This window comes from Podarcis cretensis (genome assembly GCF_951804945.1).
Source record: "Podarcis cretensis genome assembly, chromosome: 12".
In the NCBI taxonomy this organism is placed as follows: Eukaryota; Metazoa; Chordata; class Lepidosauria; order Squamata; family Lacertidae; genus Podarcis; species Podarcis cretensis.
In genome coordinates, this window is record NC_137181.1 from 45275025 (window position 1) to 45302085 (window position 27061).

General features: G+C 42.9%; 2 protein-coding genes across 5 annotated transcripts in view; one reads left to right on the top strand and one right to left on the bottom strand.

Moving 5' to 3' along the window:
• Positions 1 to 4929, top strand: part of STT3B (STT3 oligosaccharyltransferase complex catalytic subunit B) — a 43754-nt gene extending 38825 nt beyond the window's left edge. Inside the window, exons 15-16 of the mRNA XM_079947264.1 lie at positions 715 to 927; positions 3382 to 4929. Of these exons, the coding sequence (XP_079803390.1) occupies positions 715 to 927; positions 3382 to 3462 (294 nt within the window). The 3' untranslated portion in view covers positions 3463 to 4929. The remainder of the gene's footprint in view (positions 1 to 714; positions 928 to 3381) is intronic.
• A 5415-nt stretch (positions 4930 to 10344) lies between these two features.
• OSBPL10 (oxysterol binding protein like 10) overlaps positions 10345 to 27061 on the bottom strand; it is a 78997-nt gene continuing 62280 nt past the window's right edge. For 3 of the 4 annotated variants that reach the window (XM_079947268.1, XM_079947267.1, XM_079947266.1), the window contains 5 exons: positions 25909 to 26386; positions 16241 to 16427; positions 14919 to 15101; positions 12203 to 12356; positions 10345 to 10454 (listed from right to left, as the gene is read on the bottom strand). In XM_079947268.1, the coding sequence (XP_079803394.1) occupies positions 10410 to 10454; positions 12203 to 12356; positions 14919 to 15101; positions 16241 to 16427; positions 25909 to 26386 (1047 nt within the window). In that variant the 3' untranslated portion in view covers positions 10345 to 10409. Of the gene's footprint in view, positions 10455 to 12202; positions 12357 to 14918; positions 15102 to 16240; positions 16428 to 25908; positions 26387 to 27061 lie in introns of those variants that run through there. The other variant, XM_079947269.1, reaches the window with a different exon arrangement.

A 27061-nucleotide genomic window follows, 5' to 3' on the forward strand; every position in this document is an offset into this window, starting at 1 on the left:
CCTCCAGATGTTTTGGGACTACAACTCCCATAATCCCTAGCTAACAGGACCAGTGGTCAGGGATGAAGGGAATTGTAGACCCAAAACATTTGGAGGTCCGAGTTTGCCTATGCCTGGTTTTGACCCAGCTTCTTGTAGGCAGTAAAGCTGACTTTATTCAGGGAGCCTTCTCCTATTTTGATTCTGGTGTTTTAACTGTTGCTTTTGGTTGTTGTGGTGGCTTATATTTTTGATTTTTTAAATTTATGATCAGCAGTTTTTCATTGTGAGGCTGGATGGAATCCTTTAATCAGTCTCCCATTTCCAGCTCTTAGATTTGGTTCTGGGAAAAGATTACACATCTATAAATAAATGAGATAATAGTGTTTTGGATAGTCCTTTTGTACTTTTTTATTTTGCACTGCATACATATAAAAATAAGAAACTTGTTGCAAGCAATTGCCATAGATCAGGGGGCTCCAGATTTTTCATGTAAATTGTACCCACATTTGAGACCCAAACATTTAAATGTTATAGTTTTATACTGCAATGTAGCGATTTGAAGTTAAGGCCCCCATAACAATATCCTATTGTAAAATGTATGGCAACTTATATATATTTAAGTAGAACTTGGAACACTGGTAGATATTTCTCAAAGTAGTACTTAGATTGAGTTCTATTCACAGGATTGCATTTTATATCTTCAACCTAATGTGTGACATTAACTTTTTGTAGCTGGATTTTCGGACACCTCCAGGATTTGATCGCACACGCAATGCTGAGATTGGCAACAAGGACATTAAGTTTAAACATTTGGAAGAAGCCTTCACATCAGAGCATTGGCTTGTTAGAATATATAAAGTGAAACAGCTAGACAACAGAGAGACACTGGATCATAAGCCTAGGCTAACCAACATTTTACCAAAACAAAAGTATTTGTCAAAAAAGGTGGGTTCCCAGTGAAGTATCCCTAAGGAGGTTCATAGTGTTACACAAATTTACCAACTACATGATTAGTTCTTTCTACTAGCCAGACGCAGAGAGAGTTTGTATCAAATATCAGACCTGCCTGATGGTAACCATGGTTAACTAACACTGACTAAGCATGTGAGGGCAACTAAATTCATTGTTGTGCTAATTGGCAGGCTGTCTCAGAATCTCTTGAAAATCCCAGCAAAGTGTAACAGAGTACTATCCAAAATACGTAAGTAGTGTTTTAGTAACTATGGCAGCTCACTGAGTAAAATGTGAAAGTGTCTTTCTGAAAAGTGATATCTAGAAATTTCAGAATGACTTCTTTTTTTTTTTGTAAAACAATTAAACCTGGAGCTTTTGTTGACAGCTTGAGTGTCTGGCTTACTCCTTTTGAAATTGTCTTACACAGGTTTTCATTTTTAAAGACTCATTTTTGTGTGTGCGCGCTACTTTATTGAATATAAAAGTGTTCAGGCATGGAAATAAAATCCTTTTAAACAAACTCCCCCTTTTTTACATGATTCCTTGCAAAATAAATAGAACCTTATAGACAGGCAATGTTTAATCTTTTAGGAAGGTCACTTCAAGGGCAGAGTTGTATAGAGTTAAGGGCTGACTATATAAACTATTGACATTGTTGGATGTCGGAAAAGCATTCAAAGAGTAAATTAATTAATAACTTGATACTTGAGTGGCAAGGACATATTCACACATACCCATGTAAGCCACCAAAGGTGTTTTCTGGCTTCTACTTTTATGCACAAATGTTTTCTGCTATACAGTATTTACTTCCCACTTGTCTTTTGAGATCTCCCAGTTTGGTGCTCCTGGCTTCCTGCATGTACCTATTATGCAGTGCATGCCCGCTCAATCTATTTCCAGCACACTTCCAGGATGGATGAGTGCCCGTGCGCATGCACACACACTATTTCCAGCACTCTTCCGACCCGGAAGTCGGTCCCCACAGCGAGAAAAAAATGGCACCGCAGGAGGAAAAAGCATGTAATCTCCACGCCAATCCACAAAACGGCCATGGGCCAGAACTGGCCCAAGGGCCTTAGGATGCCGACCTCTGTCTTACACCCTTAAAAATCATCATACATACATAACACAAATCATATGGTAGTGACATGTTCATGTTGTGTTTAAAAGCATAGTATGAGCAACATATGAACACAATTTGCAATAGTTGCGAGGTTGGATACCAGTGCATTATCATACCATGTGGGTTGTGTTTTTTTCTGGCATTGGAGTCATACATGTTTTGGAATGAGGTACTAAGAATTTTCAGATTCAGTGTTGCAGATATTAGTTGCACTTGCTGTACGTTGACATGTACCTTTGCAGCAAAAAATCTTGTCCTCATTTTTGGAAGTCTTAAGATGAGCGAATCACATTTCTAGTTTTGGAGATACAGGTGTGGATGAGTCAAGGATGTAGGGCTTAAAATAAGCAACAGCGGTATGCAACTGCAAGTCTTTATATTAGTTTTTGCTTCCAGGAAAAAGCTCAGTTCAGAATTTCCCCTTCCCTTTGAGAGTGTAAGGTAAAGTTGCTTTTAGAATTAAGGATCTAAATTGTACTGTACCCTGCATATAATGGCCTTTTTGATGTAGTGACAGAATAGTTGTGTCCCAGTGATAAAGGAAATGACAGCCATAATTTTGTCAGTATATCAGACCCCAGGAAAAGTCTGTTGCCTGTCTTGCCTGCCACGTGGCAAGCAAACCTTGCTTTAACATATAATTATCACATCACTGTGATGGCTCCCACTAGCTCAACTGTTTTGTAGAATCCAACCCAAGGTTAAAATTGCTTAAAATAGTTCTGGGAGGCACAATTGTAGAAGGAAAAATGGATGCTGTGTTTGTCTACCTTTTATTTTAAAAATACGCGTAACATGAAGTACTAAACAGAAACCTACGTTAAGGGGTGTTGACTAAATGTACATAGAAAATAAATTTATGAAGCCAGATTGTTATTTGTTATTTATTAAATTTAGATACTGCCCTATCTTAGGGCAAGTTCACAAGATAACAGCCCAGTTTCTTTAAAAGATTAAAGTTCAGTTTTTGAAAAGGTTTTGAGTGTTAAAGGTTATTGTGACACCAGTAAAATGTCAAAAATATGGAGAAGAGCGTTCTGTAGCCCTTATGAAAATTTACTGCAAATCATCTACAACTAAGTTTTACCTGATTTAGGCAATAATCTTAAACACACTCACTAGGGGGCAAGTTCCATTGAGTACAGTGGGACTGAGAAAACATGCATAAGGTGGGGCTGTTAAAAATTTCAGATTCTTAGGCCTGCCACTTTCCTAGCCCTGACCCCAAATGTAATATTTAAATATTCTAGAGCAATGCAGAACTTGATGTAGTCACTAGAGCATTGTAAGAAACTAATACACTATTCTGTTTTTCTTTTTAGACTGCCAAAAGGAAGCGTGGCTACATTAAGAATAAACTAATTTTAAAGAAAGGCAAGAGACCCAACAGGAAGACAGTTTAAATACACTGTACTGATTGCTAATATTGAAGCAGTTGTCCTTGAGATAACCAGTCTTTGCCTTTAGCTCAAGTCATGTTTCACAGCAACATGAGGGTACAGAACCATCATTGGTCCAGATTATTGTACAAAACTTTCAGGCAATGTCTGACTTTAAATTTTTTGGCTTATTGAGAACAGCTGTTTTAGATTTGTATTGTGGAGCAAGACTGAGCTGCTGTCCAGGTCTAGCAGCAGATTTTTTTGATTTTACTGGTACATATTATCCTTCCAATCGATTGAATTTGGACTGATTGCACCAAAGAGCCCTTTAATTCGGTCCTTGGCACATGCATACTTGTCGAGATTTTTTTTAAGTAGTTGAGCTGAACAGCAATATCTTACTGGAATGGTGAAATGTATGAATTGACTAGCCTTGGTCTGACACTTTCAGGCGTGTGGATATTTTTATATTCAGCTACTAGGACTCCTTTAAAGGTATTTATTTTACAAGACTTCATGAAATGTACTCTCCTCTTGCTGTATGTTGCGTGCTGGACTGTAAACCAAGCTGCAGTTTCACTAATCACCGGACAGGTTATATAATTGGATTATGCAACTTGTTTTGAGAAGAGGTGGTCTTGCTGCCCATATGCAGGTGTATTCTTGGACTATATAGGGCAAATCTTGTAGGTAGATACAAGGGCTAAATCTGTATCTTAAATCAGACACGACAGTAATGAATGCTACTGAGCACCCTAGCACCTGGTGTTCTCAGATTTTGCTTGTTTAGCTTAATATTTTCATTAAACCATAATTTGGCCTGTTAGGAGATGTTTTTTGACAAGTATCCAAAGTCTTTCTGTGGCTATTGAAAGGCAGATGGTTTATAAACCTGCCTCCATTTTCACAGGGTTGTGGAAATGACTGGCTTTTCTCCATATTTTTATTTAGTGCTTCAGTTGATGGGAAACTTTTTGCTTGACTATGTGCTTTGTCTTTTCTATTTTATTAAAAAGACAATTATCAAGTGCACTAAATTATGGAGACTGAACACGTTCACTTTCCAACTATAGGAAACCTTACAGACTTGAACATCCTTTAGTTATTTTAATAAAGTTAAATGTGTTTGGGGGTATGGCTCACCTGACAGCCACAGGACATAATTTCAATATAGTAAACAGCTTATACCAGATGTATTGGTGTAAAGCAGAATAGTATGTACCTTCCAAACAAACAAAAAATTATCTATTGCTCAGTGAGAATGTTACTGCTGACTTTTCTTCTCAGATGTATAATTTTTATTTGTAAATTCATTTTTGAGTAAAGAGGTTATTAAATCAATAATGCAGTGGCAACATTTTCACAAAATAACAATCTGGATTTCTGACCCTTTGTCATTGAGATTATATTACTTTGTTGCTTTCAAGCTCAATGCAGACCCGTTGTTGACTATAGGGAAAAATAAAGTTAAATCAAGTTTTGTGTTAAGTGGTTGGCTGCTGTTCCTTTTTTTATTATCTTACATTAAGCTTTGCCAATTCTGCTTAGGGACTTGCTTACAAATTCTCTTGCGATCATCTACCCTTTGCCCAGTCACTGAGGGAATAGTGTTGCATCCAGTTGCTCCCTTTCTGCTGACAGAAGGATCAGCAAAGCTTTCTAGTATGCAACGTGGATCAAGGCAATCTTCAGCTATTCCCACCCCCCAAAAAAATTAGCTGTGGTGGAAGGCCTGCAGGTGATAGGGGGATTTGCGAAATATTGCCTCAAAATCATGTACCAGTCAAAGCTTTCTGTCAGCAGAGGGGCGCTATTGGAGACAACCCTTTGTGTTCCACAATATAACTTAAGCTGGGTTTGGAAAAGAGCTGTTTAAACCATTTGCAAGAAATAATTAAGCTTTATGCTTGCAGGCTTAATCCTTAACACTGATCTAGTACATTTCATATTTATGGTACGTTAAATTTGGACCGATACCTCTGATTTACACTGGCTTCCTTTTGGGTTCTTGTACCCAGTACCACATTTAAATTCTGAGTTTCAGTTCTAGTGGGAAATTGGTTACTTCTTTAGTACAAGACTCCAATCCAACCTTGATACCAAGTGCAGATCTGTCCTAAAATTCAGACTGTTATCACTTGGAACAATTCATTTTTCTATAGTGGTCTTAAGGGTGGTTGTTTTTGCAGGATACAGCTGCAAAACAACAGCTTTCATACTCCTCTCCATTTTTTGATAGTGCTGCTCTTACCTCTCAGTTCATGGGATCCATCTAGGATCTTAAAGGCCTCCATATCCTTTGTGCAGTTGTGTTGCTGCAGCTACTGCATTTGAGCTAAACTGATCAAGAAAAGCAGGTGACACAAAATGCTCTCGCACGGAAGGCTCAAATCTTGACCAGAAACAGCACTGTTGAGAAGCATTTCTGGGCCTCATAGCCATGTTTGCAACAAGCAGCAACATGTACAAAAACCATCCAGACTAATACTGAACTCCCTCTCCCGTCAAGCCTTATGTAGTCACAACAGCATCCTCCATCCACAAGCAGGGAGGGAGCCTCAAGGTCTCATACTTATAAACAGCCTGATGAAGGAATCTCTGTATAGTCAACGATCATGGAACACTGAGTGTTGAAGCAGGGGAAAATGAGTATCCTGACAAAGGATGTCGCCGGTTAAGTACCCTGAACACAAACCTGCCACACTGAAAAACTTTACTGCAAACCTTCCTTAAGAATATGCAGTGCCTTTCCTTTCCTGTTCAATTGCCAATTTCTGCTGTGGCTTTTATACATTGTTATAACCTGTCCCCAAAACAGCCAAGTAAATTCTCTTTCCTCTATCTATAATAGCCATTCATCAATTTTGAAATATTTCCTTCCGATACCTCTGGAGTCTGAGAAAAACAGACAACATGCACACATTCCTCCCTAACATGGCCTTGAACATTGCTGTCTAACATCTGACCCCAATAATAAACAACTCAGCTTCGCTGGTGCTGCATGCAGAGGGCGAAAATGAAACCCCTAGATTATTATTTTTTGTATAAATATATAATATACATCCCCCCCACTGCCAATCTCCCAGCGTCACCCACCACCTACATTTCGCCAAATTTAATCCTCAATTTTACATACAGCCAGCTGATTAAAAAACAATCCCTCTCTCTTATTCTCTGTCTGAAAGTCTCAGAAACCTTCAATCTTACATTCCTCTCTTCCCAAAAACTTTACATTCCATTGCTTAAGGGGAAGGTAGATAACGCAGATCCCAAAGAAAAAACCATCTCTTTCGAGGCAAGTAGCAATTATGGTTTTAACAAAAGCATTTGTGAGACTGACACTGAGATCCAAGAAGAAATCCCAATTATGCTTATGTGAAGTTAACCAAAATGCCCTTTAGACTGGAAAAGCAAGAAACCAATTATGTCCAGTCTTACTTGCTTCCTTACCTTGTTATCCAAGGTGAACAGTCCCGCAACATTGTTCATAAACTGAATCAGAACTGAATGGCAAGGTCCATCTTTTCAGAGCTCAGATCCACCTTTAGCCTCATTCATATAGTGGTAAATGCTGCTGGCAGGACCAATCTTGGGTCTGGTCTTGACCCATGACCAATGTTTAACTTCTAAGAAAAGCACAACTTGCCTGTTCATTATACACAAGTCTCCCAAGTCTTGTTAATGCAATGCCTGCAGGAGTGAGTGGATGTTTTAGCAATTAATACTAGCTACATGCTGGCTCCATTGTAGATACTGGTTTCCAACCCACACGGTTATGTACGAGCTGAACAGACAGCGCATCAGAATCAATAAATTCAAATAAAATTTATTGAGTGTTTCGTTTGTGAGTTCAGTTCACAAAATTATGAAAGGAAGGCTAATCAGAAGTGACTGCCAGAGAACTGGATCTTAAACAAATAAGTATAAATTCGTTTACGAACAGTTGTGTTTAAGAAAAAATTTGCATAGGTCCTACAGCTGTGCACAAAGGTTAACTGCAAGAACATCAAAATTTACATTACCATTCAAAGTGTACAGCATCTACACTGAAAAGAATCCTTCAGTTGCAGGTGCAAGACAAACATGAAATAACTTACAAATAAGGCATGTTGCTTCTTCATATTCCAAAATAATCTGTCATAATTGTGAAATACAAGGAGAGGTACATAAAGTTGGAACGCAAGGGGAAAGTCCACCTGGCTTCCTGTTTGGAATCTCTTGTTGATTAACTTTATCCAAATACGAGCCTGCACCTCTTAGTGTTGGAAAATAAAATTCTGGCTGATTTCAGTAGAGGAAGCAGGTGTTTAACCGACATGAGGAAAGAAAGGTATTTACTAGAACGTTAAACGGTGTTTTTTAAAACCATGTGGTGCTAAGTAGAAAACTCTTTAACACACCAGGAATTGTAAAGTGTTCATTCAAATGTAGCTTTATCCTGCAGTACTGGTAACCATTTTTAAATCAGAAAAGGAAAATACAACCTAGACGTTCAAATTAACATTAATAATGTAATCTGAGGATGTAACAATTTCTTTGGCGAATGAGCAAAATACTGAGAGGTGATACTTTCGGATTTCAGGTGACACTGAGAGCATTGGTTTACTACTTGTGGTTTACCAGAGACTTAACAGGCTAACCTCTTTAAAACAAGAGTTTATACAAGCAGTGCAAATCAGGTTCTGCTGCAACTAGAGACCACTCAGACTTAGAATTTGAAAACAGAAAATCAGTATCTATAAAAGGTTCCTTTTAAAACAAGATTTGTATTACACTGAGGATGTACATTCCCCCCCCTTTAAAATATGGTTTAAACATATTTAAGAAAAATTTGCTTTTATAAATACAATGGCTTTCATATGCTGATACAAGTATACAACAAAGAGGGACAAAGGTAGAGTTTGATTCATAGGTATTCAGGTAAAATGTTGGATGCTCTTCAAAGGCAAGAGCTAAAAGCAAGGATAATGCAAAGCTGTAATACATTCCTTTATATATAGATATATGTGTATAGTTTGGACTGCCACCTTACATTTCTGCTGAGAAAATTATTAAAAAGCTAACTAATGTATCTTTCCTTTTTTTAATAGACAATCTGTGAGTAGTGAATCAGAGCAGGCAAGGCACGAAAATAATACAAAGAAAAAATCAGCATTCCTAACTAATACGTAGAATGATTTAGGGGGACTGTAAAAATGATTTCATGGACTATGCAGAGAACCTTCTACACTGATCCATTATTTTAAATCAAGCCTATTTAACCATTAGGATATACGAGCAATTGTGCAGCTACAACTGAAGCACAACTAGAATTCCTTCCTCTAATGATCTCACGGTAAACTCACGCAACCCTTTTCCTACTCTGAAATGGATTTTGCAATTCCTTCCCATCAGGTTTTCTTCATGCATCCCGATCGCATCTATGAATGGTTCAAATGTATGTACAAAAAAGGGAGAGAGAATGGCTGCTGGCTCTAACAGAGCAATTACCTATTGAACCATTCAGAGGGATACATATGCACCCCCATCACCTCAACATGGCTATGCTTAGTCAAGCATCTGTAACCTGTGTCCAAAGGGCTGATGTGCAGACAATTCTACTGCCCAGTGCTTCTTGGGTTATTCCAAATGCCATCAACCAGGAAATGAGAAATTAGGGGCTGGGGGTGGGCTGGGTTTTACTCCCCTGTTCTACCTTCTCAGCAGCTGATAAACAGTATTCTGAACAACCAGTTTGGACCATAAATTTCCTACAAAAAAGCCAAAAATCTTAATAGTAGACAAGATAGTACTCTGACAACCTCTGGCGTCACTTAGCACTTTAGGGCATCTCTCTTACACTACAAAAACTATGGTGCAGGATTCTTCCCACCCCCCACCCCCCTTTCTAAAGCCCTTAACTTATGCCAAGTAGTATAGTCTCAGCATCTAAATTAAATCTCTATTGTAGAGCTGATATTTTCTTCAGAGGCTACACATACGCTCCCCCTATATGGAAGAGTATCAAAGCAATTAGTATCGCAAAAGAATGGTATACAGAAACGAGGCAAATCTGCTTACAACTTGAAAGAACAATTAATAGTCTCTAAAGCAGGCTTCTTCAACCTCGGCCCTCCAGATGTTTTGAGACTACTATTCCCATCCTCCCTGACCACTGGTCCTGCTAGCTAGGGATCATGGGAGTTGTAGGCCAAAAACATCTGGAGGGCCGAGGTGGAGGAAACCTGCTCTATAAAGCATGGTATAACAGACGTCTCTGCTGCATCAGCTGGCAGGTGACTCACCAAAAGGAATCTGGGTCTTCAAATGAATGACAATGGGCACGCATAGCATACAGTTGAAAAGATGAGGGCAACAGATGAACAAGGCTGCTTAGGTATTCCTGTCTTCCTACAAGATGCCAAGAAATGGGTGCTTGAGAGTGAATCACCAAGACAGAAACATTCTATTGTATGGATGCACAAAGGAAATTTTCTTGTGTCAGACAAAGCAGGTTGTTTAAGCCACAGGCTTGACCATGAAACTGCTGTCAGTGTCAAGTGGCCTTAAGTGCAAAACCCTTTTTATTTTTTATTTTTTTATTTTTTTGGCAATGTGAAAAATTGAAAATCTCAGCTAATAATAATACTTAAAGTGTCAATTACCAATACGAAGGCTGATCCTGCAAGCAGTGTGATGGATGTTGTGACTTGAGTGCAAAAGAACTGTGTTTTAATCATCGTCCGTGTATTTTTTTTGGGGGGGGGGGTTCTATAATAGACGTCTATATATCAATACACTGTAAGTGCATATATCTAATATGAACAGGAAATGGCTCTTCAATAAACTTGAGCTTTTAGCTGTTTTGAGCTGCATAATTCACAGTATGCAGCTTTTATAGCAAGACTAAGATCACACCTGAAATTTAAAAAGTGCATCTTTTAATGCCTTAGAAAATGGGCTCCTTCTGAGTCCAGGTGAGTTGATTATCAATGAGTCTTCCAGAGGGGATCAAAGTATATCCACCCTTCACCCTGTAAAGAATCACAGAAATTGCAAGTCAGTCTCACTTTAGTGCCGTACAACAAATTTTCAAAAAGTTAAATACTCTGCAAAGTCCAGCATAGCTTCTGCAAAGCTTGCATGTACTGAGTCGTGATCCCAAAGTCACAATCAATCTGGCAATAAGAGCGCCATCCACACAGAAAACATTTCCTTTGATAGCCTCTCTGCAAATAAGCTCCACTCCTGAGGAAGCAAGCCACTTCTCAGACTAAGTGAGCTTGCCTCTGTGAAGCTGGATCTACAACAGAGAAAGATTTAAAGAAAGATTCCCCTGTGGATAAGGTGCACTTACAAACTTGTAACTGCTGCTTAATACAGCAGTCTGCCTTGTTTTATCTCAGTGGCAGGGCAATTTTCCTACTGGGGTGTCTCTAACAGGGAATATATTCACCAGAGAATGTTATCTCGGCTCCTCTTGTTTTCTGTCTGCAAGGCTAATTGCACCTCGTGGCCAAAGCTACTCATTTATTAACCTTACTTTAAACCAGGGATGGAGGAAAGTAGACCTTCAGGTGTTGGGTTAAAAAACTCCCTACATCCCTGAGCAGGCTGGCTGGGGATTGGAGTTCAAAAACATCTGCAGGGGCACAGATTCCTACCCCCGCCCTAAACGTTCTGTCTGAACAAAAAGATAATAGACAATCTGTTTGGCTTCCAGAAAAATGGCTTGCAATAAAACCGTCTTCTTATTGAGGGACAGCAGTAATCCTGTTTCTAGATATTAGCTCTTCCACAAACCACATAAAAATATCAAACTGAGGGGGAAATCAATGAAAGGAAAAGGAAAAAGAGACAGAAAGATGCACACATTTGGCGCTGAGCTTATTGCTTTAAGCTTGTAGTGGCTCGTGACATTTCATAGAGTTTTGCAGAACTCCATAAAAGTCTCCCTATAAATAACTGAATAAAATATTTATTGTGGTAAAAGGCATCTAATAGGTTCCACATCTCGCCCATTCTATTCATCTCCCGGCTTCCTGCATTTAATAAGAATTAATGGTTACTAAGATTAAGCAGAATAGCCTGAAAGTAACTTTAAATGGCGTCCAAAAATAGTTTGTCAAAATTTGCTCCAGTGTTGCTAAATGGAGCATTTGTCTTTAATCCATCTTTATCTATATTGCGTGAGTCAACATCAGAGCACTTTCCAACAAGGCATGTTCTATGGCTAAGACAAATCTTAAAAATCAAAGGTCATCGTGATCCTAACAATGCTGGCAGTGTTCAGATATCACGCTGAAGGATATCTTCATTTAGTGAAAGGTATCTTCCTTTAGTGAAGGAAGCTAACTGCCTCCAGGGCTTGAATGCTCTCCTTCTCTCCTTCCACACGGGGCCAGAGATTTGATGGAATTCAGAAGCAGTTACTCCCTATTTTAGTAAATATCATACGCGCTTAATGTTAACCATGGTTAGGTCCAGCAAGCCATGGTTTCAAACCATGGTTTCTGAAGTGGGTTTGCTTAAACTAGGCAAAGTTAATGATAATCACAGTTCCAGGTACAGGCAACACAGCAATCTGTGGTCAACAAAAGGCATGAAGTCCTACTTGAGGAGAGGACAAGAGAGGAGGGGAAGGAGACGCATGAGCACACAGGAGGATGCAACGTTCATTCACATCTTGCTAACCCTAGTTGAGCATGATGTCTGAACACAGTTGTTTAATGCGTTGCCATGGTAAAAGGAAAAATAAATAGCTGCCTGCCAGTCTCGTTACCTCTTTGATGAAATATTTTGGTTTCCAGACCGTATTGCTAATTGCTCGCTGCCGCTCCTCTACTCGCTGCCTCTCCTCAAGAAGCTGTTTGTGGTCTGTTGCTGCGCTGATGTTGCCTTCTCTCAGGGCGTTCGTAACGTGTTGCCAAAGATGCCTGTCGAGCAGATCAGAGCAGGACATAAAGGGAATTGGAGAGAATGAAGAAAATTGCCAGTCTGCTTTTTGGAATGGAAAGGAACCTCCTAGCCAACAGGTGGAAAACAAGCGAAGCCTAGCAGGAGGGAATAGCATGCAACTCTAGAATTTTCACACAGCGAGTCCCTGGGAAACGCTGCCGCGGCCACGGGAGCACAGGGGCCGCTCGAGGGTTTAGTCAGGTCCTGGAGCCGGGATTGCAGCCCGCCGCCAGCTGCTCACCCACCTCGCCACCCCTCTCCCGGCAGAGACCCGAAGGCCAGTGGCGCGGGATGGGAGAAGGGGGCTGCTCACCGCTTCTCCGAGGGAACCGCGCCTGCCCTGCACCGTGGGTCCACACTGACCGGGGAGTCATCTGCGGTTCTCCAGAGGGTCCTGAAAACCCTGTTGCCAGTGTGAAGACTCTAGAGAGCCAGTGTGGTGTAGTGGTTAAGAGCGGTAGTCTCGTAATCTGGTCTCCGCTCCTCCACATGCAGCTGCTGGGTGACCCTGGGCTAGTCCCACTTCTTTGAAGTCTCTCAGCCCCACTCACCTCACAGAGTGCTTGTTGTGGGGGAGGAAGGGAAAGGAGAATGTTAGCCGCTCTGAGACTCCTTCGGGTAGTGATAAAGCAGGGTATCAAATCCAAACTCCTCCTCCTCTTCTTCTTGTTTTTACTTTAATAATTTTTATTAAAGATTTTCTTGGTTTACAAAAGTACATGCCTTGTCTCTTTTTCGGGTGGTACAGTCTTTCTTACAGATCAGTTAAATTTGTTATGAGACATTAGTGTTGAGTCAGGGAAGAGGAGGGGTGGTGGTGAAACCTATATTCTTTTTTATAGTGTACGTGTGGGGTTTTGTGTCAGTGTCAACCGAATAGGTTCTCTTTCTATTCACCTGTTACATTTCCTTGGTCATGAGAGGGCCTGGGGGCCTGGGGTGTGGTCGGTTATCTGCAGTTAGTTGCAGTTTGGGTTTGTTTACATTTGTGGGGGGAGGGGCTTGTTGGGTCAAGAAAGCCAGATTGATTCATATGCTGACAGTGGGTTCTTGTCGTTGTCTTCTTAGGCCGTGCATGTGATAAAGGGGAGCCATACTTGGGGGGAAGGCGTCCTCTTTTATTTGTCCCCGTGTCTGTTTGTTGGTTAGCTTTTCTAGTTTCCCATACAATTTGGTACCAGTGGCCCATGTTCACTCCTGTCAGGTCTCGCCAGTGTCTGGCTACGAGGCTTCTGGCCGCTGAGAGTAGGTGGGTTATAAACTCTGTATAATGTAAATGGTCATTATGATCTTGGAAAGATGTTCAGTAGGGCCAGTTCTGGGGTTAGTTCTAATACCTGTTTAGCTAATCTCTTGCATATTTTGTTAATCTTGTTTGCGTATCTCTTGTAGGACTGCTGTCCAGAAGGGTTGGATTTGGGGGCATGTGGAGGAATGTGCCTGAGAAGGCGCAATCTCTACAACATTTTGGTTAGGTTCCTGGGCGTATCAGCACCAGCTTCCGTGGTGTTAAGTACAGTCGTACCTTGGATACTGAACAGCTTAGTTGCCCAACCTTTTGGCTCCCGAACGATAACCGGAAGCGAGTATTCCAGTTTTCAAACTTTTTTTGGAAGCCGAACGTCCAACAGGGCTTCTGCGGCTTCCGATTGGCTGCAGGAGCTTCCTGCAGCCAATCGGAAGTTGCGCTTTGGTTTCCAAACATTTTAAGTCAAACAGACTTCTGGAACGGATTCTGTTCGACTTCCAAGGAACGACTGTATACCACCTGTAGGTGAGCTTCAACTCTAGAATCCTCTTCTGAGAGAAGTTCACCTAAGCCCAACAATCCAGATTACTGCTGTGACGATCCCCCCTTTTCTCTGGGCTACCCAGCATTCTCCATCAGTTAGTGAGAAAATGAATTGCATCTGAAAATTAGTGCAGCGTGGCAACATTTGGGAACAAAATCTCTGCGAAATTTTCATGGGTGGAGTGTGTGAATGTCACTGAGCTTACCTATAACTCTTGTTTTGTCTGCACTGACTTGGCAGCAACTCTCAAGAATTTCAGACAGGGAGTTTCTTCCAACCCTACCTGAAGATCCCGGGACTTGAATTTGGGACCATGGCATAGAAGACAGATGCTCTGCCAATGAGCTGTGATGGCTCGTCCCTAAACTACAGCCCTTCTCCCAATGATATCAATGTACTACGTGACTTTTCTTCTTGCTTGTTCTGGGCCCTCAGTATTAGAGGGATAAACATTCAACAAACAAAAATAACATCTACGGGAAAGCAGCTTCCAAGAGCCTTTGCGCAGCAGCAAATAGCACAGTGGGTGGAAGAATCCCCATGCAGGCAGAATGTCAGCATGCTGATTCAGCATACAAGTCATTGGAAAAAAACCGAAAACTTGGAAACATCCTTAGGGAAGCAAAATAGTTATGTTGCTCTTTCCACACTGCTGTACAAACAGGGACAAGCGCTTCAATATATCCTTTCTTTTCCTGCTTCTCTTAAGCGCAACTAGTCATGATAGTTTTGCAAAAGCGTACTCACCTTGATTCAAATGGACCTTGTTTTGCTATCGGTCTGATCTTCTTGCGGATGATGGGTAGCTTGGTGGTGTCGATTATTTTGGTTTCTCCGTTGCTGTACGTAAACTCCAGCGTGCCGTTCCACTCCCCTTGTGCTTTACACACTATGGTGTTGGTGGGGTTATGCTTCACCTCAGCTGTAACCCTACATCAAAACGATAAAATATGGAGATTAAGACACAGGTGAAAGGAAATCACTTGCATGCATAGCAAATATTTCCACTGGACTCAAACTCAGAAAAGGAGGCCAAGAATAATCATTTTGTTTTTTAGAAAAACAGCAACAAGAACAATTCAGAGACATTTCTGAGCTGGAGAGCACTCAAGATGCTACATTCATTATGTATTGACCACATTCTCATAAACTTGATGTCTCCATTACAAACAAAATACCAGGGACCATTGCTCTATGCAGATGTATTGCCAATTTTGCGGCTCCTATCTTAGTCTGGATATTATTATTTTTTAAAAAGAGGGGGCACACCAAAGAACTATCCTGTTCTTGCACAGTGTCCTTTCTTTTCATCTTAATTACTTCCCTGTGGTTGGTGCTTCACATTTCACACAGCACCCAGAGCTAGAATATGGTGGTTAGGGTTGGGCAATATATACAATATATCGCCCAAAACCAATTTGAAGTCTGTACCGTGATACCAGTCTCACAATTTTCAACCTGGTAATATATTGTAAATCATGATGTATGTGTGTGCGCATGCACTATGCAAAAATCACGATGCAGGAAAAACTGCGCAGCCAGCCAACGCTCTCCCCCCTTATTTCAAACATTGTGATATAGCGATATGTTGCGATATTTACTTGATTATATCACGATGCTGGAAAAAACAGATATCACCCAGCCCTGCTGTTCACCTCTACACAGTTTCACATCTTTATTTCAGACACTGTGATATATCGGTATATCACGATGTTTAGCTAGTGATAGATCGCGATGTTGAAAACCAGGTATCTTCCAGTCCTGATGGTGATATGGATTCAAGACCCTGTAAAGTTTCAGCCACTGAGTGCCTGGGAGTCTCCTTCAGTTCTCTAAGCTGCAGGAAATGGAACAGCCTCGAATACGAGCACGTGTTGTTGTTCTTCTTATGAAAGCATACAGGACATTGCTTGCAAAGCACATTTCTAAAGTAGTATACTAGCAACTGCAGCATTATAAACAGTAAGCAGTTTGGCAGTTAATATTGCTTGTCTTAGTATTTTATTTTTTTTAACAAAGCAATCTTTAAAAAAGAAGAATAAAAGTAAGTGAAAGAGCAGTTTCAGTACCTGTGTACTTTTCCCCCATAGAAAGGCTTAGTGTGGAATGTGACTGTAGCCGAATAGCCACTCTTGGCACAGAAAATGTTCACTTTACCTCCCAGCTCCACCCAAGGAACGGTAAGAATGGAACGAGCATATGCACAAGGCAGCGTGAACACATATTCCTCCCCATGTTCCAGCAGATAAAGAATACCTATGGATGGGGGCAGAAATGGAAGGTGGGGATGGAGAGAAATACTTTTCAGCACTGAGAATTTGACAATATTCTTTCCAGAAGGATGGTCACTGTTTACCTGGTACTGAAAAGAAACAACATAGTTTATAGTAAGTGTTATTTATTTTTATTTTCCTTGAAGGGGAGGAGAAACACCAAGAAGGATATAACAGGAACGCACTCCACCAAGAATAAGATGCTTTTTTTTCTTTTCTTTTTGCAACTGCCCTTTTGTAAAAAATCCTCCTTTTCTTGGGGTGATTTGGTTTTAAAAGGCTACAAAATTTAAAACGAAAACCAGACATGGCTGGTGAAGCCATTCAAGCAATCCACTCTGGTCTCCATGCTCAACATAGCTGCAAGCTTAAAAATAAAAATAAAAATTGTTGTGTTATATTCCACCCCCCAAAGAGAAAACTGCCTAACTTCTAAAGTCGCTCTCCTGAAAATTTGATAAAATAGCCTATCTATCTGACTTCCTGCCAGCTTTGAATAAGAAGCCTACATGCAATGGAAAGTCCCACCATGAGAATGACCGATTTGCTTAGATTCAGCCAAAACGTCAGGTGCTACCTGACTTGCATATGAGGTGCCTAATATGGCAAAGTGATACAAACTGCAGGTAGCCTGGCAGTACATCTAACAAGGCTCCCCTAAAACAATATTTTAAAACCCAATAGGAGCCTGCTGGATCTCACCAAAGACCCATCTAGCTCATCATCCTCATGGTGTCCAAACAGATGCCTGCCTTCTGGAGAAACCTGCAAACAAGACTCAAGTCTTGAGTAGTCAAACCAAGAGACCCTTATACTGTATCCACCATCAGTTACCATTAACTAGAACTAACAATATGAATTGATAAATACATTCAGCACACACACACACACAAAAACTACAGATTTGAGCTGGACATGTATTCTGGGACATAGTCACAGCATCCTTGATTTGGGCATTTAATGTGAACAAATGCTTCCAAGTTCCCTAGCAGAAAATCTGAAGCAGGTCCATGTAATCGTCATTGCTTATATGAGACAAGGAAAGCTCTCACTACAAGCATCCATTATATATACTACTAAACATATTGGTTTGTTCCCCTCTTTGACCCCATACTTCTGAGCAACATGTTTTCTACAGGTCACATCAATAAAATAAACAGGGTGATGCTGTAGGTCAAAAACCATGGGTCTGCAGTTCTTTTTAGACTACAACTGCCATCATCCCTAGCTAGCAGGACCAGTGGTCAGGGATGATGGGAACTGTAGTCCCCAAATCCGCTGGAGATCTAAGTTTGGGAAACCAATTAAAGAGTTGGTAACAAAGTCATAAGGAGTCAGAATCAACATTCCCTTTCTTTTCTGTTCAGATTCATGTAATGAATGGTTGTGGAAGACGTCATCAGTCTTAAGTGGTTTCCTACAAGAGAAGGGTCCTCACACACATCTCTTATTTTTCAATCACATGGTACTCGCTTAGGCCACAACTTCAGTCACTTACGACAACCAGCAGCTACACTGATTTGCAGAATGAAAATAACTACGAACAGCACGGCAAATGGCACACATAGTCATATGATGGAACGCCATCATCACATGAGTATTTCCTTTCAATCCTAACAGGGATGCCCCGCCCACCCCCGCAAAAAAAAAAAAAAAAGGCTGCATGCAAACATTAAAACCAAAATTCAACAAACCCATATTAAGAACGAAGCAGAAAGCATCTTACAACCAGGAGGAACGGAATCAAACTTTCACATATTAAAAACTGTTAAAAGCTGTGCAGAATAGAAGCATGATCACTCCCCACCTATAAGCAAGCAGAGAGACTGGTCCCACCTGGGAAGACACTAATAATTTATTCCAAACTGCTTGTTTCCAGTGAGCTTAAGATTACGACAGTCTAATTGTATACACTGCTATCCTAGCAAATAAGGACATGAGGGCTTTTCCCCTGAATTCAAAATAAAGGCTTCTTTCACACGTTCCCAAGGAGAGAAGAGATGAGAAAATTCATACTTCTCAGCGTGAAATTAATTTCTCAACTTGGGGAGGCTTGCCATAAAGAATCTCTCGTATACTAACTTCCAATCAGCATGTTTTGTGTGTGTTTTTTCCTTTTTGGCAGACCACGAAGTAGTCTTGGCCTGGAAGCAGTTGCAGATCAACCCATTATTCCAATATTCTTTATATCAGTCTTCTCCAGTGTATTTCTCTCCAAATATTGTTGAACTCCAGCTTCCATCAACCCCAGCCAACACCATTAACAGTCAGGAATTATGGTAGTTGTGGCTCAGCAACATCTGAACTGGGACACGGGTGGCGCTGTGGGTTAAACCACAGAGCCTAGGACTTGCCGATCAGAAGGTCAGCGGTTTGAATCCCGGTGACGAGGTGAGCTCCTGTTACTCAGTCCCTGCTCCTGACCACCTAGCAGTTCGAAAGCATGTCAAAGTGCAAGTAGATAAATAGGTACCGCTCCAGCGGGAAGGTAAACATCATTTCTGTGTGCTGCTCTGTTTTGCCAGAAGTGGCTTAGTCATGCTGGCCACATGACCCAGAAGCTGTATGCCGGCTCCCTCGGCCAATAAAGCGAGATGAGCGCCACAACCCCAGAGTCGGTCACGACTGGACCTAATGGTCAGGGGTCCCTTTAACATCGGAATGGCATCAGATAGGAGAGGCGAGAAAAGGCCCACAATTCTTAAGACGAGACTGAGCAAAGACAACTGTACTGTAAGAAGTAATACACAGTGAGCAAGAACCAATGTTCAAAACCATGTTACGACCCAAAGCTCAAGACATATTCCTAGGCTATCATGTCTTCCAGGAACCAAAAATGAGAAGCAGCGATTTACAACTTGTGTTATCGTTCCATTAGTATGTTTGAGCTATGTGCTTTTAACGGGTAAGTCGGAGTATGCCATATTTACTAATATTGTAATAATATGTTTAATATGTATTTGAAAGAAATATATGAAAATCAAAGCCAGGAATGTGGCGTTTTCTCACAGCCAAGGTGTGTTGCAAAGCCTGGGGTACGTACTGTATTGCCCGAATATAAGCCGCAGCCACAAATAAGCTGCACCTTTAAAATTCAAGGGGGGCAGGGAGGAAAAAGGACAATACCTGAATATAAGTCACTCCCTTAAAATTGGGTTACAGGCTGAAAATTGCTGTGGTTGGTAGAATTGTAACTCCGAGCCAATTTAAGCCTTTGATCTGGCAAGCCGGCAAAAGTTACCGTACATCCGCTAAGATCGGAAATTGCTATTCAATTGCTACAATTCTGCAGGCACTCATACCCATGAACAGAAAATGTAGAAGAAAATCGTACGGGTACTAGAAAGGACCCGTAAGTGGATCAAACACCTGTTCGTAGCACCATAAATGCAAATAAAAAATCAATACTGCACTGTAAAATACGGGAAAAGTAATGAATGACATTAGAATTACCGTATTTTTGTGAGGATAACCTGAGCTTACAGGGTTAAAACAGCTCAGAGTGTACGCACTGCCCACTGTTGGGAGGGGGGAGATTCTACGTCATGTCCGAGAGTCTCCAGCCTTTGTTCTTTTTCTCTACTTTCGCTTTTGAGGAGAGAGGACGTGTTTTCACGATGCTGTTCGCTGTGATAGATAATGGATAGTCTGCTGTAAATAAACTGCTTTTAGCTGCTAATATCCTGAGTGGACTTTATTTTAGCACACTGAAGAAAGCTCTGAAGAAGTTTTTGCAGTTTTCTCTTGCTGCGTAAACTCTGCGTTTTTTTTGCTCAGAGCCTTTGGAATGTGGCCTTTGAAGTCCAGCAGAGCTGTGCAGCCGAAGTGGGCTGGACACCAGGGCTTATCTGAGCGATAAATCATCTACTATCTAAGAGGTTATGGACGGTAATTGCAATTAGAGGAAGCTGCTTTGATGTCCGGTGGAGAGCCTGTTTGGAATGCTGTGTGCTTACAAAGGCTGTAAAAAGTGAGACGCTGCTGTTTTTGCTGCCGGAAGAAAAAGACCTGCTCTGCCTGGGAGAAAGCAGGGAGAGTGGCTGCAAGCTGTGTGCTGCAAAGAGTCGCTGGATGCCTCTCCTTTGAAGCTGGCTGGAACGTGTGAGTACTTCAAGCCCCATGGGAGCACTGGGGGAGGAGATGGCTGAGCTCCAGGACTTTTATGATGTCCCGTTTGAAAAGCTCACAGCCCAGTCCTGGGAGGTCTGGTCAAGAAGAGTAAGGGGGTGGTTTCTGGCCACAGGGCTCTGGAGCATAGCCCAGAAGGAGCCGGCCCCACCCATGCCACTTGCTTCTGAAGATGACGCAGCAGGCTTTGAGGCTGCTTTGCTGGAGGATAGACAGCAGAGAATGCAAAGGGAGCTCTGCATGTTGAAAGCCAGCGTAGATGCTTCGCTGTTGCCCCACTTGGAGGGCGTTGAGTCGGCTCAGGCCGCTTGGCAGTTGCTGAGGAGTCTGTGTGCAAGCTCAGCAAGAGACCAGGGCCTTAAGAAAGCCGAGAACAGGGAGGAAGCGGAGAGCCCAGAGGGGGCTGCTGGCCATGTTCCTGAAGTTACAGCTGGGAGTAGCTGCTTTGTCTCCGAGGGGCCGTGTGATGTTGAGGCCTACAACCAGAGTGCTGGGGAGCGTGCAGGCCCAGGCTGTGCACCCAAAGGTGGGGGTGCTGGGAACAAAGGAATGGCTGAAGAGGGAGCTGTGAGAGCTGTTGCTACGCGTCGCCGCTGTTATCGCTGTGGCTCCCCCTCCCATCTGGTGAGAGACTGTCCAGTCGAGGCACAGGAACAGCCGAAGGCCGTCTCCCGTAGCAACCAGATAAAGAGCTCTGCTTCAAAGCGTGGGAAAGGCAAGCCGAAGGCAGCTGGCAGAGACACTGAATGTAAACATTTGGCAGCCTCTATGGCTGCAGTCAAGAGTTGTCAACAGGATGCTGTGCTGACTTTTGTTATAGACAGTGGAGCTTCGCATCACTTAGTGCCATCTGCAGGATTCCTGGAGAACTGCACCTCTGTGACTTCTGGGAAGACTGTGTGTTTAGCAGATGGGACTAAACACGCACTCACGCAGACTGGCTCACTGTTTTGTTCTTTCTTACAGGATTCGATCCAGGCTTTTGTTGTTCCAGGACTGTCTTGCGCGTTGCTGTCTGTCAGCGCCCTTCTTGCTGAAAACTACAAAGTGTGTTTTGAGAACAATAAGTGTTCTATTTCTAAGAATGGACAGCACCTAGTCAGTGTTGAATGTAAAGACAGGTTGTTTGTGATAAATGCTTCTTTTGCAGGTACAGGTGACACGGAGGTGGCTCAAGCACAGTGTGCCAACGTTCCAGTTCATGATGCGTGTGCTCACTTATGGCACCGACGCATGGCTCACGTGTCCTGGGGGTCAGTGAAGAAGATCCCAGAGTGTGCGCAAGGGTGCAAAATGAAACCTTGTGCTAAGTTTCTAGATTGCAGAGCGTGCAAGTCTGCAAAGGTAAAAACGTGCACATACCCAAGGTCTGAAAGGGTGACCACTAGGGCTTTTCAGTTAATTCATGCAGATTTGTCAGGTCCCATGTCTGTGACCAGTATGGGCGGAGCCAAATATGCGCTGGTTCTGATTGATGACCATACTAGGAACTCTTGGACCTTCACGATCCAACACAAAAGTGAGGCTGCACCACTAATCAAAGACTGGATTGCGGCTGTGGAACTGCAGTTTTCCACACGGGTGCAAAGCTTTCAGAGCGATCGCGGTGGGGAGTTCACCGGGTCTGCACTGCAAAGTTTCTTCCGCAAAAAGGGGATTCAACACAGATTGACCTCTCCGCACTCTCCCCAACAGAATGGGATTGCGGAAAGACGGAACAGGACTTTAGGGGAGATGTCCGCAGCTCTTTTGTTTGATGCCGGGCTCCCACAGCGCTTTTGGGGGGAGGCTTGGCGAACGGCCAACTTTGTTCTGAACAGGTCGTTCAATTCAGTGGTAGGTGACACCCCGTACTTCTTGTTGCACGGAAAGCAACCGAAACTGCACTATTTTCGTGTTTTTGGTTGTGAGTCTTGGGTCCTCATACCAAAGGCCAAACGCAAGAAAGGTGAACCCAGGTCCCAAAAGATGATTTTCTGTGGGTATGAGCCAGGGACCAAGGGGTGGAGGTTTGCTTATCCGTCAGGGGATCAGTCCAGGATTCTGCTCAGCAACAGTGCTGAATTCTGTGAGCAGAGTGGTTGGGCTAGGATACATGGGAACCCTGACATCCTGTCAGAGAGTCTGTTTGACTCTGCTGATGAAGGTGAGGAAGAGGTTGAACCTGCAGCCGAGGCTCAGAGTTCAGACCCAGTGCAGGCAGAGGGGAGAACTTCTCCCAAGGCTGTGAAGATTGAGCAACACAGTGCTCCATCTTCCCCCACAGGTTCGGCTGAGAAGTCCAGAAGGCGCAGTAAGTCAGAGGGGGGGCTCTCTGATGCCAAGGACGTTCTGGCTGGCCCCAGTGGGTCAGAGGAGGTTCCTGAAGTGGTGCTGCGCCGTTCTGCTCGGACGACCAAGGGGAAGCCTCCTGAAAGGTTTGCTGTCACTAGCGTGTGGGTCGGAATGGCACAGTGTGAACCCGAAAGTTTTGAAGATGTTCAGAAACTGCCTCAGGAAGAAGCCAGGAAATGGCATGAGGCGATGCAGAAGGAGATGAACTCAATGGAGTCTTTAGGTGTGTTCTCCCTCACGAAGTTGCCGATGGGCGAAAAAGCCGTGGGTAGCCGCTGGGTTTACCGTCTTAAGCCTACAGCGACAGGAGAACGGCAGTATAAGGCTAGATTAGTGGCGAGAGGATTCACGCAGCGCAGGGGGTTGCATTACACGGAAACGTATGCTCCCACCTGTAGGAGTGAATCTCTACGTTTGCTTTTGGCCATAGCTGCACAAAGAGGGTTGTTGGTGCATCATTTTGATGTGGACGTTGCTTACTTGAACTCAGACCTCCAGGAGGATTTGTACATGCTTCCTCCTCCAGGGTTTGAGGGAAATGAGCGAGGTACTGTGTGGAAACTTCACAAGTCAATTTACGGCCTGAAACAGTCGGCCAGGAATTGGAACTTGTGCCTGAATGAAGCTTTGGAGAAGCTAGGTTTCAGGAAGAGTCTTGCTGACAGTTGCTTGTTCCTTAGAGGATCAGGAGACTCACAGGAACTGGTGTTATTCTTTGTTGATGACATCATCCATATTGGAAAGGCAGACAAACAGGTGCAGAAGTTTGCCAAAGAGCTTGGAAAGCGGTTTCAGCTCAAGAACCTGGGTGCAGTAAAGATCTACCTAGGCGTGCAGATAGCGAGAACTGAGGATGGTAGCTTCTTGCTCAGTCAGAAAGGCAAGATTGAACAGTTGCTTGAGAAGTTCAGAATGTCCAATTGTGCAGGAGTTCGGACACCCATGGAGACGAACTTCGTGAAAGATAGCCAGCAAGCAGAAAATGCCGAGTTTGAGAATGATGAGCTCTTTCAGTCAGCTCTAGGTAGTCTGTTGTATCTGTCCCAATGGAGCAGACCAGACATTGCCTTTGCTACCAATCTGCTAAGTAGGGAAGCGTCAAAGCCCAGTGTGAGTGCTTGGCACGGTATCAAGCGGGTACTGCGCTACCTGCAGCATACCAAAGACTTCTGTCTTAAGCTGCCAGCTGAAGGTGAGGCGAAGCTCACATGCTATGCGGACAGTGACTGGGCGAATTCGCAGGACCGCAAGTCTGTGTCTGGGTTGGTGGTAAAGTTTGGGAAGTCACTAGTTGGGTGGAAGTCCCGGAAGCAAAGTCTCATTGCGCTGTCTTCTACTGAAGCTGAATTCAGTGCACTGTCAGATTTGTGCCGGGAACTAGAGTTCTATAGATGCTTGGTGCAAGAGATCTATGGAGATTGTAGCTTGCCCATCACGGTTTGGGAAGACAATCAACCTTGTTTGAAATTGGCTGAATCTGCGCAATTTAAGGCCAGAACCAAGCATCTGGACATACGTTTCCAAAATGTGTGTCAGAGTGTTCAGTCAGGTTTGATTCGGCTGAAGTATTGTGCCAGTCACAGTAACCTGGCCGATGGATTCACCAAACCTTTAAGCTTCCAGCGTCATGGGGAGTTTTGTGGTGGTTTGGAGTTGGGGGTAAGTTCTGTACTTACTCCCCCCACAGTGGTGCAGCGCGAGAGGGGGTGTGAGGATAACCTGAGCTTACAGGGTTAAAACAGCTCAGAGTGTACGCACTGCCCACTGTTGGGAGGGGGGAGATTCTACGTCATGTCCGAGAGTCTCCAGCCTTTGTTCTTTTTCTCTACTTTCGCTTTTGAGGAGAGAGGACGTGTTTTCACGATGCTGTTCGCTGTGATAGATAATGGATAGTCTGCTGTAAATAAACTGCTTTTAGCTGCTAATATCCTGAGTGGACTTTATTTTAGCACACTGAAGAAAGCTCTGAAGAAGTTTTTGCAGTTTTCTCTTGCTGCGTAAACTCTGCGTTTTTTTTGCTCAGAGCCTTTGGAATGTGGCCTTTGAAGTCCAGCAGAGCTGTGCAGCCGAAGTGGGCTGGACACCAGGGCTTATCTGAGCGATAAATCATCTACTATCTAAGAATTTTTTGCTCTATAAGACTCACTTTTCCCTCCTAAAAAGTAAGGGGAAATGTGTGTGCATCTTATGGAGTGAATGCAGGCTGCACAGCTATCACAGAAGCCAGAACAGCAAGAGGGATTGCTGCTTTCACTGCTCAGCTGTTCTGGCTTCTGTGATTCAGATTTTTTTTCTCTCTTGTTTTCCTCCTCCAAAAACTAGGTGCGTCTTATGGTCTGGTGCGTATTATAGAGCGAGAAATATGGTAATTGCACAACAGTCTCAAGTTCGCAAATTGGCAATAAAACGTTTTTTGTTCCGTTTTACCCAGGTCTGTTTCAGCAGCGATATCGTAAAAGCCAATTTTTGTAAGGTCGCGAATTTAAGCCACACTTTAACTTTTCACGGTCGGAATTTTTTTGGGGGGGAGTGCTGCTTATATTCGGGCCAATACAGTAAGTCAGTTGGGGAGGAATATGAAGATCCAGAGATATAACTCTGTTGCTGGAGCATGAGACTCTTAATCTCAAGGTCATGTGTTCGAGCCCCAACATGGGGCAAAAGATTCATCCATTGCAGGGGGTTGGACTAGATGACCCTCGTGGTCCCTTTCAGCTATACAATTCTACGATTCTGTGACCACATGTTAAATTGTTGGGACTCCCGAAAAGCTTATATAAGGGACATTTCCACTAGTTTTATTTTAGTGTCCAGAGGCTGAAAAGTACATAAAGTGCTTTGCTGCTATTACTCAGAAGTATGTTATTTAATGGAGGATGGTAGATTTCAGGGTTTGTTTGTTTCTTTTGAGGGGTGCGGGACTTCTCTTCAATGCTTCCTAAAATCCTGTGCGATAAGCAAGCCTGCTATAATATATATTATATCTTTGTGGTATGCCTTACCTTCACCTACCATAGAAACACCTATAGACATCCCCATGAACTTGCTTTTGGTCCATACATGAACATTTGCGCACATCTTCTTCTCCTTGCACTCGCAGTAAAAGCAGGAGACTGGTGGGTGATGGGATACCTGTTCAGCTACAAACCGCAGCTTGTAGTTTTCTGGTGGTGGCGGCGGCGGCGCCTTGCCCTTGGGGCTTGGAGAGGGAGAGTTAGTTCTCGACTGCTTCACTTTGTCTTTAGGCACATCCCAAGAACAATGGAAAGTTTCTCCAATAATTGGGTTGTAGGGCTTCTTGGCAACGGCTCCTTTCCGGCCTTCGTGAAAGGCTGTTAAGTAATACTCCACAAAGTAAATTATTCTTTCCTCAGGGGTGCTTCCAGACGAAACTGTCAAAAACAGGTCGGGGTGGGCCAGGAAGTTTGCGTACATCTCCAGCAGCGACCTCTTCTCCAAAATAAAGGTTGGAAGAACTACCTGTATCGAGTGCAGGGGAAAAGCAAATAATCATTTTTTTTTCCATGACTGCAACAGGGAGGAATAAACAGTTAAGGCAGCTGCAAAACTTCCTGTGCCAAAATAAACATGCTTTTTTCCTCGCACTGCCAGAGAGCTCGCTCTGAGGACTGAGAAGTGCAAATAATGAATGAAGGCAACACTCATTGCTTTGGTCAATTCTACAAGTCACTATCTATTTCGCCAGAGTCCTCAGTGGCCTCACAAGGTCACACTATTCAAACTGCCTGGACTCTTTCGTTGTCTTGCTCGGCTTAGCTAATAAGTGAGCCAATTGTTCCCTGACAGCGTTCCTTGCTTACAGAAAGTGGTACATCAGTTTGGTTCAAGTTAATTGAGTTCTACTAGTGACGTGCCAACTTTGGCAGCTGGCAGGCTGGATGTGGGTGGCACAAAGAAATCTGTATCTGGACACCGGTAGTTCTGACACATTTCAAATCAGAGCGAGGCAAAAGCGTTGCCCAGGATTCCACTCGTAAGAAAAACAAACCTGATTATAAGCACACACTGTTTCACATTAATTTTCCACCGCTCTCTAGTGTTGGCATGTAATGCTTCAGCTGTGCCAAAGAGCAGGTGTTTTGTAATGATGGCGCTCTTAATGCCTCTCCAAAACTGACATGGGGCTTCATCCAG